Here is a 17,047-nt window from a genome sequence, read left to right as displayed (position 1 = left end):
TGGATTTGAAGCTATCCTGTTTGTTTCGCCAGCAGTTGAATCTATATCACTTATATCGTAAGTGTTTGATGTTACCTCATTTGTTTCGCATGCAGTTGATGCGAAATCATGTATATCACAAGTATTTGAAGCTAAACCATTTGATTCGCATGGATTTGAAGGTAAGCCTTCTACTTCGCTTTGATTTGCAGCCAAATCATGTGTTCCGCATTGATTTGAAGCTAAATCATGTGTTTCGCATGGATTTGAAGTTAACTCGTTTGTTTCGCATGCAGTCGAAGTTAAATCATGAATATCACAAGTATTTGCAGATAACCCATTTGTTTGGCAAGAATATGAAGCTAAACAATGTGTTTCGCATCGTTTTGAAGCTACATCATGTGTTTCTCTTGGATTTGAAACTGACTCGTTTGTTTCGCCTGCATTTAAAGCTGTTTCATTGATACCGCAAGTATTTGAAGGTAAATCATTTGTTTCGCACGGATTTGAAGCTGTGTTCCGTTCTGTAGGACCTCCCGTACGCCGCTTTCGCGAAAGTTTATGGCGTGGACCAGCGAGGATCACAAAGAGACGGAATCCTTTTTTCCATCTGCAGAACATCGGTGCAGGGTTTTCCGTCTCTTTAATGACCGCGACGCATCGTAGGCACGAAAGGTCCGAAAAAACAACCCCGTCGTAAATTTGAGAATTTAACGGGTCTTGAGAAAGTTTAGTCCCAACCGTCGCGGGGACGATATCTCAGGCCCCAGGGTACCTCCCGACCACGCAACTACGCAACACCCCCCTCTCCTAGACAAGGCTCGTGTAGGACGATACGAGAGGGTGGTGACGAAAAGCTTAGAGGACACTGATTGTAAAATCGCAATCTTCGAGAAAAACCAATCAGTGCGTCCCGGCGTGGAGGTGGAGGTTCCTTCAGGGATCTCAAACGGGGGTGACCGATATAAAATAACGCGACCAGTCGGGGCGCGGACAGAAAAACGCAGAAAAACATAGTCATCAACAATCATTACCAGCTCTGTTACTTTAAGTGGACACAGAGCATCGCGAACCACATTGTCAATTAGAATCGGGAATTTACAACCCCCGTAGACCGAACAACGGTCGCAGTGTCGGTGCGCGAAAAACATTGGTCCTTCGAGCCGGATGTGAGCGTTCCTACAACAAACACATCAAACACAGCATCCCGGTTGAATCAGTGCCACCACAACGGACGTCCACCCGAGCATCTCTTTTCAAGACGACAGGACTTCGTGACATCACCGGAGTTCAACCTTCCTGGCGTCCTCACTCCGTAAAGGTAGGCTTGTTTAGAGTATCACTGATTCCCGTGTCGCGCTCCCATTACCATCATGTCCATTCAGAAGCCCGACGGTACTCAATCCAGCACTCTACGACGCAGACGCAATCAAATAATCAAACAACTCGCGGAGATCACTAAATTCCTTGACAATAGCGAACAAACCGGTAATCTAGAAAAACACGTCCTTGACTTTTATACAAACTCAGTAGAGAAGGCATGGAAGGATTACGAGTTCCTTCTAGAAGACCTCGAAGATCCTGAATCCGAAGACGACCGCAAGTTTGAAATTCAAGCAAAATATTTTGCAACACATGGCAGAGCAAAACGAATGCGTGAAGCAATTCAACCGCAAGATGTTCCACGTGACCAAGTCACTAATTCACCTGCTCCTACCATATCGGGTCCGATGGCGATAAAGTTACCTGAAATGCGGCTACCCACGTTCGATGGTTCTATTGAAAGGTGGGCGTCATTTTACGATCTGTTCACTTCAATGATTGATCGCAATGAGAGTCTTTCTCCGGTTCAGAAATTACAATACCTGCGTTCGACCCTTACCGGCAAAGCCGCGGCATGCATTCAATCTCACAACACCACAGATGTTAATTATCTTGACGCGATCGCGATATTGAAAGAGAAATTTGACTGCCCGCGACTAGTCTTACTGCGACATTGCAACGCTATTCAGGAGATTCCGAAACTAGCGAAAGACACACCGCAAGCACTGGGAGATTTATTAGACTGTTTGAAGCAACATCTGCGGGCGTTGCAGAATCTCGGAGAACCCGTGACATCCTGGAACACTCTCCTAATTTCAATTGTTCTCGCGAAACTGAATCCCGATACCATCTGGCAATGGGAACTTACACTACCCGATAAAAAAATGCCTTCGTACGAGCATCTGATCGAGTTCCTCCAGAAACGAGCAAATTGCTCACCTGCAGCTTTTGACAGGGTTGCATCCGCGCCCGGGATACGTGTTTCGACCGGACGCCAAACATTGTCATCAGAGAACTCACGAGTACCTAACCGGGGATTTCCGCGCGTTCAAACTTACGTCACCACAAACACATTCCAATGCTCAATCTGTGAAGGGAGCCACAGAATCGGGAACTGCGAAGCGTTTAATGTATTGTCCGTCAATGAGCGAATGAAGGCCGTTGCTGAGGCCGCACTATGTCAAAACTGCCTGGGTAACGGACACACGTCCAGTGTATGTCGATCGAAGTTTCATTGCCGAATATGCCAACAACGATACCACACTCTCCTACACCGACAAGAACATTCAACACGTGAACGAACTGTCACTCCACCAAGCTCAACACACGATCCGCCCATCCCCACATCACTTCAAGACAAGGCAGCAACCGACGAGAAACCAAGGCCCACATGACTACCATCGCAGAAAATCCCAAGACCCATCCAGACACACACCTTCATAATAAATTCCGACACCAACGAATTATTAGTCACAGCTCAGATTAATGTCGCCGATGTCGATCAGAACATAATACCATGCCGTGCCTTAGTTGACACTTGCTCTACCACCAATTTTATGACAGAAGATCTAGCCAAGAGGCTCCGTTTGCCGCAAGATCGATGCACCATCTCTGTGGGCGCTCTCAATGCGCTGTCGACCATATCTAACCATACCATTAGGGCAAACATTCAATCTAAGGTCAGCAATTATCATCGAACCCTTACATTTTTGATCGTACCAAACATCGCTCCATTAGTACCAGACCAGACAGTCGACCGCACAATGCTCAGAATCCCTCGCAACATCGAGCTCGCCGACTCAACGTTCCATCGACCAGCACCAATCGACATATTACTGGGGGCTGGAACAGCGCTATCGATATTATGCGTAGGGCAAATTGATCTTTCTCAACCAGACGGCCCAGATCTTTTCCTCCAAAAGACAATGCTTGGATGGGTCATCGGAGGCAGTGTGCCAACAGCACAACCAAGGCAGAAGGTCACATGCCATACAACAACGGCACTACAACGCGAGCTAGCACGTTTCTGGGAAATCGAAGAAGGTCCGCAATCTCAGCATCTATCCAAATCAGAATCGACGTGCGAACAACATTTTCAGAATACCGTTACAAGAAACACAGAAGGTAGATATGTTGTCGCACTTCCATTTAACGAAAACAAGGACAAGCTGGGTGAATCCAAGACGCAAGCACTGAAGCGTCTCATCTCATTAGAACGGAAATTCAAACGCGATCCAGACTTCAAACAGCAGTACCAATCAATCATTCAAGAATATCTCGATCTTGGCCACATGTCCGAAGTGCAGATATCTCACCAAGGATACTATCTTCCACATCACGGGGTCATCAAAATGTCGAGCGATACAACTAAATTACGCGTAGTCTTCGACGGGTCTGCAATTACAAGCACTGGATTTTCACTTAACGACACCTTACACATTGGACCCAAAATACAGGACGATCTGTTCTACATTTTGCTCCGATTTCGCATCCATCAGTATGTTATTACTGGCGACATCGAGAAGATGTATAGGCAATTTCTCGTGCGCCCAGAAGACAGAAGGTACCAGAGAATCCTCTGGCGTGACACCGACAATTGTGTAAAAACTTATGAACTAAATACGGTTACATTCGGCCTATCAGCCGCCCCATATCTGGCTATCAGATGCCTCCAACAAGTGGCACAAGACGAAGGTCACCGCTTTCCTTCCGCCGCGAAAATCTTGCAGCAGGATTTCTATGTGGATGATGCACTCACCGGCGCGTCCACGATCCAAGAGGCCCTCGCGTCACGAAACGAACTTATACAACTCCTTCGCTTATCCGGTCTAAATATCAGGAAATGGGCTTCCAATAACCAAGAATTGTTAAGCGGGTTGTCCGATCAAAATATCAACCAGAAACTTCACCTCGGTGAATCTTCAACAATCAAAACGCTCGGGATCGTTTGGTATTCAGTCGAGGACTCCATTACATACACAGTCAAGCCTCTCACACATGCATCTCGAGTCACCAAACGATTGATCAGTTCTGAAATAGCAAAGGTTTATGACCCGTTGGGTCTCCTAGGCCCAGTCATCATCGTGGCAAAAATCCTCCTCCAGAAAATATGGACTTTGAAAGTTGATTGGGACGAATCGCTACCCATGAGCTTACACACGGAATGGACACGATACTACACGCAACTACCATTGCTCAACAATGTGACATTTAATCGAAAAACCGTAATCACTGCGGCTTCAACCATCCAGTTACATGGATTCTGCGACGCCAGCGAGAAGGCGTACGGAGCCTGTGTATACCTCCGTTCTACAGATGCAGAGGGTCAAACGCAGGTGGAACTCCTAGCAGCCAAATCGAAGGTTGCACCGTTAAAGAGTCAATCTATCCCGCGACTCGAATTGTGTGGAGCCTTATTACTATCATCGCTCATTAATACTATTCATAAAGCATTACACATACACATCGACCGCACGATTTTATGGACAGATTCAACAATAGTTTTGCATTGGCTTAATTCGTCACCTCATACATTAAAAACATTCGTCGCCAACCGGGTGTCCGAGATCCAATCCAAAACAAAGATTGAAGAATGGCGCCACGTTAGCTCAGCTGATAACCCAGCAGATCTCATTTCTCGAGGACAATCAATAGAGGAGTTCCTTCGACCATCCATCTGGTGCAATGGCCCAACTTGGCTTCACCAGGATGAGTCATACTGGCCAAATGGGAAATTAGTACCTGTTCTCGATGACTCGGAGCAACGGGTGGCTGTCTGCTTAGCTATGACCACCATCGACGCAAGTTTACTCGAACGGTTCTCGTCGTGGAGCAGGCTTTTGCGGGTCGTTGCATGGTGCCTACGGTGGAAGCCAGGACGGATGACGAAGGGTACTCTACAGGCAACCGAGCTAGCTCGAGCAAGGACAACCGTTATAAAATTATTGCAACGGTCTTACTTCGCAGACGAATTCCATCTCATACGACAGCATCGGCATCATAAGATCACCGGAAAATTAGCGAGACTACATCCATTCATTGACCAAGACGGGATACTACGAGTCGGAGGTAGACTGAGAAATTCAACGTTGACATTCACGCAAAAGCACCCTATTATCCTACCAAAGTCGCACACAACCAACCTCATCATCCAGAACGAACACATAATTCACATGCACGCCGGTACTCAAGCTACATTATATGCAACAAGAAGAGCGTACTGGCCCATAGACGGGCGAAGTCAAGTTTGGAAAACAATTCGGAGTTGCGTCCGCTGTTGTCGAGCCAATCCACCTCATGCCAATTACGTAATGGGTGATTTACCAAAGGCCAGAGTCACAGAATCTCGTCCGTTTACAAATGTAGGAGTGGACTACTGTGGGCCTTTTTTCGTGAAAGAACGAACATACAGGAATCAGCGTCGTATAAATGTATACGTAGCCGTTTTTGTATGCCTCGCGGTAAAGGCCGTCCACCTCGAGCTTGTCGGCGACTTGACCAGTGAAGCCTTTGTTGCAGCTTTGGGACGATTCATAGCAAGACCAGGTTTTTGCAAAAATCTATACTCCGACAACGGTTCCAATTTCATCGGAGCTAATAACGAATTCAAAGAACTTCGAGAATTGTTGCGCTCCGACAATCATTACAACAACGTAGCTTCGTTCCTCGCAGATCGCTCAATTAATTGGCATTTCATTCCACCTCAAGCTCCGCATTTCGGCGGCCTCTGGGAAGCAGCAGTAAAGTCATTTAAGAAACATTTGAAACGCGTTATGGGTGCTGAATTGTTTACCTTCGAAAACTTGAATACCTTAATTATCAACATTGAAGCTATTCTCAATTCCCGTCCTCTGACTCCAATCTCATCCGAACCAAACGATCTTCTTGTTCTTACCCCCGGTCATTTCCTTATCGGTGATGCTCTCACAAGTTTACGCGAACACGAGTTAACAGATGTTCCATCCAATCGGCTATCCGGGTGGCAACGCATTCAACAGCTAAAACAGCATTTTTGGAAGTGTTGGCATATAGAATATTTGAAAGAGCTGACCAGTCGTAGTAAATGGTTCAAGGGGGATCACCAGATCACTGAGAACTCTATAGTCCTCCTCAGGGAAGATCACGTGCCGTCCATGCAATAGCCGTTGGGGCGAGTCATCAAGGTCCATCCAGGCTCCGACGGCATAATTCGCACAGTTACAGTAAAGACTGCTACGAATGTGTTCGATCGGAGCATAAAAAAACTCGTCCCATTGCCAATCCAACCAGATGACGACAACCAAGGACGCAGCAGATCTTCGACAGAAGATGACCAGCCCGGGAATGTTACATTTAGTAATTCATAGATATAAGGCTCTCAGATACACGTACGCCTACGCGAAACATTACATTCATACACGTTACACATCATATATTAGTCATCCACATTGGTCACCACACATCGATTAGACTTTCCTCATTTCACTTTGATTGGTTCCCTCTCAAGGCGGAGAGGATGTTCCGTTCTGTAGGACCTCCCGTAGGCCGCTTTCGCGAAAGTTTATGGCGTGGACCAGCGAGGATCACAAAGAGACGGAAACCTTTTTTCCATCTGCAGATCATCGGAGCAGGGTCTTCTGCCTCTTTAATGACCGCGACGCGTCGTAGGCACGAAAGGTCCGAAAAAAACAACCCCGTCGTAAATTTGAGAATTTAACGGGTCTTGAGAAAGTTTAGTCCCAACCGTCGCGAGGACGATATCTCAGGCCCCAGGGGACCTCCCGACCACGCAACTACGCAACACCCCCCTCTCCTAGACAAGGCTCGTGTAGGACGATACGAGAGGGTGGTGACGAAAAGCTTAGAGGACACTGATTGGAAAATCGCAATCTTCGAGAAAAACCAATCAGTGCGTCCCGGCGTGGAGGTGGAGGTTTTTCTTCAGGGATCTCAAACGGGGATGACCGATATAAAATAACGCGACCAGTCGGGGCGCGGACAGAAAAACGCAGAAAAACATAGTCATCAACAATCATTACCAGCTCTGTTACTTTAAGTGGGCACAGAGCATCGCGAACCACATTGTCAATTAGAATCGGGAATTTACAACCCCCGTAGACCGAACAACGGTCGCGGTGTCGGTGCGCGAAAAACAAGCTGAACCTTCGACTTCGCTTTGATTTGAAGGTAAGTCATGTGTTCCGCATTGATTTGAAGCTAAATCATGTGTTTCGCATGGATTTGAAGTTAACTCGTTTGTTTCGCATGCAGTCGAAGTTAAATCATGAATATCACAAGTATGTGAAGACAACCCATTTGTTTCGCAAGAATATGAAGCTAAACAATGTGTTTCGCATCGTTTTGAAGCTTAATCATGTGTTTCTCTTGGATTTAAAACTAACTCGTTTGTTTGGCATGCAGTTGATGCTAAATCAATTATATCACTAGCATTTGAATTTAAACCATTTCTTTCGCAAGAATATGAAGCTAAAACATGTGTTTCGCATTGATTTGAGGCTATATCATGTATATGACAAGCATTTGAAGCTCAATCATTTGATTCGCATGGATTCGAAGCTAAGCCTTCTACTTCTCATTGTTTTGGATCCAAATCATGTGTTTGGCTTGGATTTTAATCTAAATCGTTTGTTTTGCTTGCAGTTGAAGCTAAATCATGTATACCACAAGTATTTGAAGCTAAACCATTTGTTTCACATGGATTTGAAGTTAAACCTTCTACTTCGCTTTGATTTGCAGCCAAAGCATGTGTTTTGCATGAAATTGAAGCTAAACCTTCTACATCGCCTTGATTTGAAGCTAAACCATGTGTTTTGCATGGATTTGAAGCTAACTCGTTTGATTCGCCTGCATTGAAAGCTGTTTCATTTATACCGCCAGTATTTGAAGGTAAATCATTTGTCTCGCCCGGATTTGAAGCTGAACCTTCTACTTCGCTTTGATTTGAAGGTAAGTCATGTTTTTCGCATGGATTTGAAGCTAACTCGTTTGTTCCGCCTGCATTTGAAGCTATATCATGAATATCACAAGTATTTGAAGATAAACCGATTGCTTCGCATTGATTGGAAGCTAAGCCTTTTACTTCGGATTGATTTGAAGTTATATCATGTGTTCCGCATTGATTTGAAGCTAAATCATGTGTTTCGCATGGATTTGAAGTTAACTCGTTTGTTTCGCATGCAGTCGAAGTTAAATCATGAATATCACAAGTATGTGAAGACAACCCATTTGTTTCGCAAGAATATGAAGCTAAACAATGTGTTTCGCATCGTTTTGAAGCTTAATCATGTGTTTCTCTTGGATTTAAAACTAACTCGTTTGTTTGGCATGCAGTTGATGCTAAATCAATTATATCACTAGCATTTGAATTTAAACCATTTCTTTCGCAAGAATATGAAGCTAAAACATGTGTTTCGCATTGATTTGAAGCTAAATCATGTGTTTCGCATGGATTTGAAGTTAACTCGTTTGTTTCGCCTGCATTTGTAGGTATTTCATTTATGAGGCAACTATTTGAAGCTAAATCATTCGTTTCGCATGAATTTGAAGCTAACTCGATTGTTTCGCATGCAGTTGAAGCTAAATTATGTTTATCACAAGTATCTGTAGCTGAACCACTTGATTCGCAAGTATATGAAGCTAAACCATGTGTTTCGCATTGATTTGAAGCAAAATCATGTGTTCCGCATGGATTTGAAGCTAAGCCTTCTACATCGTATTGATTTGAAACAAAATCATGTGTTTCGCTTGGATTTGAAGCTAACTCGTTTGTTTCGGCTGCATTTGAAACTTCATCAATTATATCGCAAGTATTTGAAGGTAAATCATTTGTTTCGCATTGCTTTGAAGCTAAGCCTTCTACTTCGAATTGATTTGAAACTAGACCATGTGTTTCGCTTGGATTAGAAGCTAACTTGTTTGTTTCGCATGCATTTCAAGGTATATCATTTTTATCGCAAGTATGTGAAGCTAAATCATTTGTTTCGCAAGGATTTGAAGCTAAGTCTTCTACATCGCATTGATTTGCAGCTAAATCATGTGTTTCGCATGGATTTGGAGCTAAACCTTCTATATCGCATTGATTTGAAGTTAGTCATGTTTTTTGCGTGGATTTGCAGCTAACTCGTTTGTTTCGCCTGCATTTGAAGCTATATCACTTCTATCGCAATTATTTGAATCTAAATCATTTGTTTCCCGCGGATTTGAAGCTAAGCCTTCTACATCGCATTGATTTAAGGCAATATCATTTGTTTCGCTTTTATTTGAAGCTAAATCATGTGTTTCGCATGAATTTGAAACTAAATCATGCGTTTCCATGAATTTCAAGCTATCGCGATTGTTTCGCCTGCATTTGAAGCTATTTCATTTATATCGCAAGTATTTGAAGGTAACTCATATATTTCGCATGGATTTGATGCTAATCTTTCAACTTCGCATTGATTTGAAACTAAATCATGTGATTCCCTTGAATGTGAATCTAACTCGTTTGTTTTTGGTATGCAGATGAAGCTAAATCATGTTTATCACAATTATCTGAAGCTAAACCATTTGTTTCACATGAATATGAAGCTAAACCATTTGTTTCGCATGAATTTGATTCTAAATCATGAGTTTCCCATGGATTTGGTGCTAAATCATGTGTTTCGCATGGATTTGAAGCTAACTCGTTTGTTTTGCATGTATTTGAAGATACCTCGTTTGTTTCGACTTTATTTGAATCTGTACCATTTATTTCGCAAGCATTTGAAGCTAATTCATTTGTGTCGCATGGATATGATGCTAAGCCTTCTGCTTCGCATTGATTTGAAGCTAAAACATGTGTTACGCATGGATTTGAAGCTAAATCATGTGTTTCGCATGGATTTGAAGCCATGCCTTCTACTTCGCATTGATTTGTAGCTAAATTATGTGTTTTGTATGGATTTGAAGCTAAGTCGTTTGTTGCGCCTGCATTTGAAGCTATATCATTTATATCGCAAGTATTTGAAGCTAAACCATTTGATTCGCATGGATTTGAAGCTAAGCCTTCTACTTCGCATTGATTTGAAGCTAAATCAAGTGTTTCCGTTAGATTTGAAGCTAACTCGTTTGTTTCGCATGCAGCTGAATCTAAATCATGTATATTAGAAGTATGTGAAGCTAAACCATTTGATTCGCACGGATTTGATGCTAAACCACGTGTTTCCAATGAATTTGAACCTTAATCGTGTGTATCGCATGTATTTGAAGCTTAATCATGTCTTCCGAATGGATTTGAAGCTAAGTCGTTTGTGTCGCCTGCATTTGTAGGTATTTCATTTATGAGGCAACTATTTGAAGCTAAATCATTCGTTTCGCATGAATTTGAAGCTAACTCGATTGTTTCGCATTGATTTGAAACGGAATCAAGTTTTTCTCTTGGATTTGAAGAAAACTCACTGGTTTCGCATGTAGTTGAAGCTAAATCATGTATATCACAAATGTTTGTAGCTAAACCATTTGCTTGGCATGGATTTGAAGCCGAGCCTTCTACTTCGCATTGATTTGAAACTAAATCATGTATTTCGCTTGGATTTGAAGCTATCTCGTTTGTTTCGCATGCAGTTGAATCTAAATCACTTATATCACAAGTATTTGAAGCTAAACCATCTGATTCGCACGGATTTGATGCTAAACCACGTGTTTCCCATGAATTTGAACCTAAATCATGTGTTTCGCATGCAGTTGAAGCTAAATCATGTTCTTCGCATGGATTTGAAGCTTACTCCTTTGTTCCGCCTGCATTTAAAGCTATATCATGTATATGACAAGCATTTGAATCTAAATAATTCGTTTCGCATGGATTTGAATCCAAGCCTTCTACTTCGCATTGATTTGAAGCTAAATCATGTGTTTCGCATGGATTTGAAGCTATACCTTCTATATCGCATTCATTTGAAATTAGTCATGTTTTTTGCATGGATTTGTAGCTAACTCGTTTGTTTCGCTTGCAGTTGTAGCTAAATAATGTATATCACAAGTATTTGTACCAAAACCATTTGTTTCGCACGGATCTGTAGCTAACTCGTTTGTTTTGTGTGCATTTCAAGCTAACTCAATTATACCGCAGGTATTTTAAGCTAAATCATGTGTTTCCCTTGGATTTGAAGCTAACTAGTTTATATTGAATGCAGTTGAAGCTAAATCATGTTTATCACAAGTATCTGATGCTAAACCATTTGTTTCGCAAGAATATGAATCTAATCCATGTGTTTCGCATGAATTTGAAACATAATCATGTTTTTCGCATGGATTTGAAGCTAACTCGTTTGTTCCGCCTGCAGTTAAAGCTATATCACTTATATCGCAAGTATTTGAAGCTAAATCATTTGTGTTGCATGGATTTGAAGCTAAACCTTCTACATAGCATTGATTTGCAGCTAAATCATATGTTTCGCATGGATTTGAAGCTATACCTTCTATATCGCATTCATTTGAAATTAGTCATATTTTTTGCATGGATTTGTAGCTAACTCGTTTGTTTCGCCTGCAGATGAAGCTATATCACTTATATCGCAAGTATCTGTAGCTAAATCATTTGTGTCGCATGGATTTGATGCTAAACCTTCTACATAGCACTGATTTGAAGCTTAATCATGTGTTTTGCATGGATTTTAATCTAACTGGTTTGTTTTGCCTGCATTTGAAGCTATATCACTTATATCGCAAGTATCTGAAGCTAAATCATTTGTGTCGCATGGATTTGATGCTAAACCTTCTACATAGCATTGATTTGAAGCTAACTCATCTATATCGCATGAATTGGAAGCTAACACGTTTGTTTCACATGCAGTTGAACCTAAATCATGTATATCACAAGTATTTGTAGCTAAACCATTTGTTCCGCATGGATTTGAAGCTACGTCGTCTACTTCGCATTGATTTGAAGCTAAATAATGTGTTTCGCATGGATTTGTATCTAACTCATTCGTTTCGCCTGCATTTGAAGCTAAATCAAGTTTATCACAAGTATATGAAGCTAAACCATTTGTTTTGCAAGAATATGAAACTAAACCATGTGTTTCGCTTGGATTTGAAGCTAAATCATGTTTTTCGCATGGATTTGAAGCTAAATCATTTGTTTCTCATGGATTTGAAGCTAAACCATCTACATCGCATTGATATGAAGCTAAATCAGGTGTTTCAGCTTGATTTGAAGCTAACTCGTTTGTTTCACATGCAGTTGAGGCTATATCATTTATATCGCAAGTATTTTAAGCTAAACCTTTCGATTCGCATGGATTTGAAGCTAATCCTTCTACTTCGCATTGATTTGAAGCTAAATCATGTGTTTCGCTTGTATTTGAAGCTAACTCGTTGTTTCGCCTGCCGTTGAAGCTAAATCATGTATATCACAAGTATTTGAAGCTAAACCATTTGATTCGAGTGGATTTGAAGCTAAGCGTTCTACTTCGCAATGTTTTGAAGCTAAATCATGTGTTTCGCTTGGATTTGATGTTACCTCGTTTGTTTCGCATGCAGTTGATGCGAAACCATGTCTATCACAAGTATTTGAAGCTAAACCATTTGATTCGCATGGATATGATGGTAAGCCTTCTACTACGCATTGATTTGAAGATAAATCATGTGTTTCGCATGGATTTGAAGCTAACTCGTTTGTTTCGCATGCAGTTGAAATTAAATCATGTATATCACAAGTATTTGAAGCTAAACCATTTGTTTCGCATTGATTTGAAGCTAAGCCTTCAACTTCGCATTGATTTGAAGCTAAATCATTTGTTTCCCTTGGATTTGAAGCTAACGCGATTGTTTCGCCTGCGTTTGAAGCTATATCAATTATATCGCAAGTATTTGAAGCTAAATCATTTGTGTCGCATTGCTTTGAAGCTAAGCCTTCTACTTCGGATTGATTTGAAGCTAAATCATGTGTTTCGCATGGATTTGAAGCTAAATCATGTGTTTCGCACAGATTTGAAGCTAACTCGTTTGTTTCGCCTGCATTTTAAGCTATATCAATTATATCGCAAGTATTTGAAGCTAAATCATTTGTGTCGCATGGCTGTGAAGATAAGCCTTCTACTTTGCATTAATTTGTAGGTAAATCATGTGTTTCGCTTGGATATGAAGGTAAATCATGTGTTTCGCACAGATTTGAAGCTAACTCGTTTGTTTCGCCTGCATTTGAAGCTATATTATTTATATCGCAAGTATGTAAAGCTAAATCATTTGTTTCGCATGGATTTGAAGATAAGCCTTCTGCTTCGCATTGATTTGAAACTAAATCATGTGTTTCGCATGGATTTGAAGCTAAGCCTTCTACTTCACATTGATTTGAAACTAAATCATGTGGTTCGCATGGATTTGAAGCTAAATCATGTGTTTCGCACAGATTTGAAGCTAACTCGTTTATTTCGCCTGCATTTGAAGCTATATCAGTTATATCGCAAGTATTTGAAGCTAAATCATTTGCGTCGCATGGCTTTGAGGATAAGCCTCCTACTTCGCATTGATTTGAAACTAAACCATGTGTTTCGCTTGGATTTGAAGCTAACTCGTTTGTTTCGCCTGCATTTGAAGCTATATCATTTATATCGCAAGTATATGAAGCTAAATCATTTGTGTTGCATGGCTTTGAAGCTAACTCGTTTGTTTCGTCTGCATTGAAGCTATATCACTTCTATCGCAAGTATTTGAAGCTAAATCATTTGTGTCGCATGGATTTGAAGCTAAGCCTTCTACTTCGCATTGATTTGAAGCTAAATCATGTGTTTTGCATGGATTTGAAGCTAACTCGTTTGTTTCGCCTCCATTTGAAGCTACATCATTTATATTCTCAAGTATTTGAAGCCAAATCAGTTGATTCGCATTGATTTGAAGCAAAGCTTTCTCCTTCGCATTGATTTGAAGCGAAATCATGTGTCTCGCTTGGATTTGAAGCTAAGTTATTTGTTTCGCATGGATTAGAAAGAAATTCGTTTGTTTCGCCTGCATTTGAAGCCTTATCAATTATATCGCAAGTATTTGAAGCTAAATCATTTTTGTCGCGTGGATTTGAAGCTACGCCTTCTACTTCGCATTGATTAGAAGCTAAATCATGTGTTTCGCATAGATTTGAAGCTAAACCTTCTACATAGCATTGATTCGCAGCTAAATCATTTGTGTCCCTTGGATTTGAAGCTAACGCGATTGTTTCGCTTGCGTTTGAAGCTATATCAGTTATATCGCAAGTATTTGAAGCTAAATCATTTGTGTCGCATGGCTTTGAAGCTAAGCCTTCTACTTCGGATTGATTTGAAGCTAAATCATGTGTTTCGCATGGATTTGAAGCTAAATCATGTGTTTCGCACAGATTTGAAGCTAACTCGTTTGTTTCGCCTGCAGTTGAAGTTATATAATTTATATCGCAAGTATTTGAAGCTAAATCATTTGTGTCGCATGGCTTTGAGGATAAGCGTCCTACTTCGCATTGATTTGAAACTAAACCATGTGTTTCGCTTGGATTTGAAGCTAACTCGTTTGTTTCGCATGCATTTGAAGCTATATCATTTATATCGCAAGTATATGAAGCTAAATCATTTGTGTTGCATGGCTTTGAAGCTAACTCGTTTCGTTCGCCTGCATTGAAGCTATATCACTTCTATCGCAAGTATTTGAAGCTAAAACATTTGTGTCGCATGGATTTGAAGCTAAGCTTTCTACTTCGCATTGATTTGGAATTAAATCATGTGTTTCGCTTGGATTTGAAGCTAACTCGTTTGTTTCGCATGCATTTGAAGCTATATCATTTATATCGCAAATATATGAAGCTAAACCATTTGTTTCGCAAGAATATGAAGCTAAACCATGTGTTTCGCATGAATTTGAAGCTAAATCATGTGTTTCGCACAGATTTGAAGCTAACTCGTTTGTTTCGCCCTTATTTGAAGCAATATCATTTATATCGCAAGTCTGTGAAGCTAAATCATTTGTTTCGCATGGAGTTGAAGCTAAGGCTTCTACTTCGCATTGATATTACACAAAATCATGTGTTTCGCTTGGATTTGAAGCTAACTCGTTTGTTTCGCCTGCATTTGAAGCTATATCATTTATATCGCAAGTATATGAAGCTAAACCATTTGTTTCGGAAGAATATGAAGCTAAACCATGTGTTTCGCCTGGATTTGAAGCTGACTCGTTTATTTCGCCTGCATTTGAAGCTATATCAATTATATCGCAAGTATTTGAAGTTAAATCATTTGTGTCGCATGGCTTTGAGGATAAGCCTCCTACTTCGCATTGATTTGGAACTAAATCATGTGTTTCGCTGGGAATTGAAGCTACCTCGTATGTTTCGCCTGCATTTGAAGCTATATCAATTATATTGCAAGTATTTGAATCTGAATCATTTGTGTCGCATGGCTTTGAGGATAAGCCTTCTACTTCGCATTAATTTGAAGGTAAATCATGTGTTTCGCTTGGATTTGAAGCTAACTCGTTTGTTTCGCCTGCATTTGAAGCTATATCATTTATATCGCAAGTATGTGAATCTAAATCATTTGTTTCGCATGGATATGAAGCTATGCCTACTACTTCGCATTGATTTGTAACTAAAACATGTGTTTCGCATGGATTTGAAGGTAAATCATGTGTTTCGCGTGGATTTGAAACTAATTCGTTTGTTTCGCCTGCATTTTAAGCTAAATCATATTTATCACAAGTATCTGAATCTAAACCTTTTTTTTCGCAAGAATATGAAGCTAAACCATGTGTTTCGCATGAATTTGAAGCTAAATCATGTGTTTCGCCTGCATTTGAAGCTAAATCATGTTTATCACAAGTATCTGAATCTAAATCTTTTTTTTCGCAAGAATATGAAGCTAAACCATGTGTTTCGCATGAATTTGAAGCTAAATCATGTGTTTCGCACAGATTTGAAGCTAACTCGTTTGTTTCGCCTGCATTTGAAGCTATATCAATTATATCGCAAGTATTTGAAGCTAAATCATTTGTGTCCCATGGCATTGAAGATAAGCCTTCTACTTTGCATTGATTTGAAGCTAAATCATGTGTTTCGCACAGATTTGAAGCTAACTCGTTTGATTCGCATGCATTTGATGCTATAACAATTATATCGCAAGTATTTGAAGCTAAATCATTTGTGTCGCCTGGCTTTGAGAATAAGCCTTCTACTTCGTATTGATTTGAAGGAATATCATGTGTTTCGCTTGGATTTGAAGCTAAACCTTCTACTTCGCATTGATTTGGTACTAAATCATGTGTTTCGCTTGGATTTGAAGCTAACTCGTTTGTTTCGCATGCATTTGAAGCTATATCAATTGTATCGCAAGTATTTGAAGCTAAATCATTTGTGTCGCATTGCTTTGAGGATAAGCCTTCTACTTCGCATTAATTTGAATGTAAATCACGTGTCTCGCTTGGTTTTAATGCTAACTCGTTTGTTTCGCAGGCGGTTGAAGCTAAATCATGTTTATCACAAGTATATGAAGCTAAACCATTTGTTTCGCAAGAATATGAAGCTAAACCATGTGGTTCGCTTGGATTTGAAGCTAAATCATGTGTTTCGCATGGAATTGAAGCTACCTGGTTGTTTCGCTGCATTTGAAGCTATATCATTTACGTCGCAAATATTTGAAGCTAAATCATTTGTTCGCATGGATTTGAAGTTAAGCCATCTACTTCGCATTGATTTGAACCTAAATCATGTGTTTCGCTTGGATTTGAAGCTAACACGTTTGTTTCGCCTGCATTTGAAGCTATATCAATTATATAA

General features: G+C 40.7%; 1 protein-coding gene across 1 annotated transcript; it reads left to right on the top strand.

Annotated features, from left to right (window-relative positions):
- The first annotated feature begins 3,653 nt into the window (after positions 1 to 3,653).
- On the top strand, positions 3,654 to 6,443 carry LOC143262915 (uncharacterized). Its single transcript, XM_076528279.1, has 2 exons — positions 3,654 to 3,996; positions 6,334 to 6,443. The coding sequence occupies exons 1-2, from the start codon at positions 3,654 to 3,656 to the stop codon at positions 6,441 to 6,443; spliced, it is 453 nt and encodes a 150-aa protein (XP_076384394.1).
- The last annotated feature ends 10,604 nt before the right edge of the window (positions 6,444 to 17,047 follow it).

Source organism: Megalopta genalis, unplaced genomic scaffold (genome assembly GCF_051020955.1).
Source record: "Megalopta genalis isolate 19385.01 unplaced genomic scaffold, iyMegGena1_principal scaffold0241, whole genome shotgun sequence".
Lineage (NCBI taxonomy): Eukaryota > Metazoa > Arthropoda > Insecta > Hymenoptera > Halictidae > Megalopta > Megalopta genalis.
The sequence above is the reverse complement of the archived record's forward strand: the minus strand, read 5'-3'. Positions and strand labels throughout refer to the sequence as shown.

Coding starts and splice junctions, on each gene's coding strand:
- LOC143262915 (XM_076528279.1), top strand. CDS start 3,654: ATGTCGAGCGATACAACTAAATTACGCGTAGTCTTCGACGGGTCTGCA. Junction 3,997..6,333: donor ACAAGTGGCACAAGACGAAG/GTCACCGCTTTC, acceptor GTTGGCATATAG/AATATTTGAAAGAGCTGACC.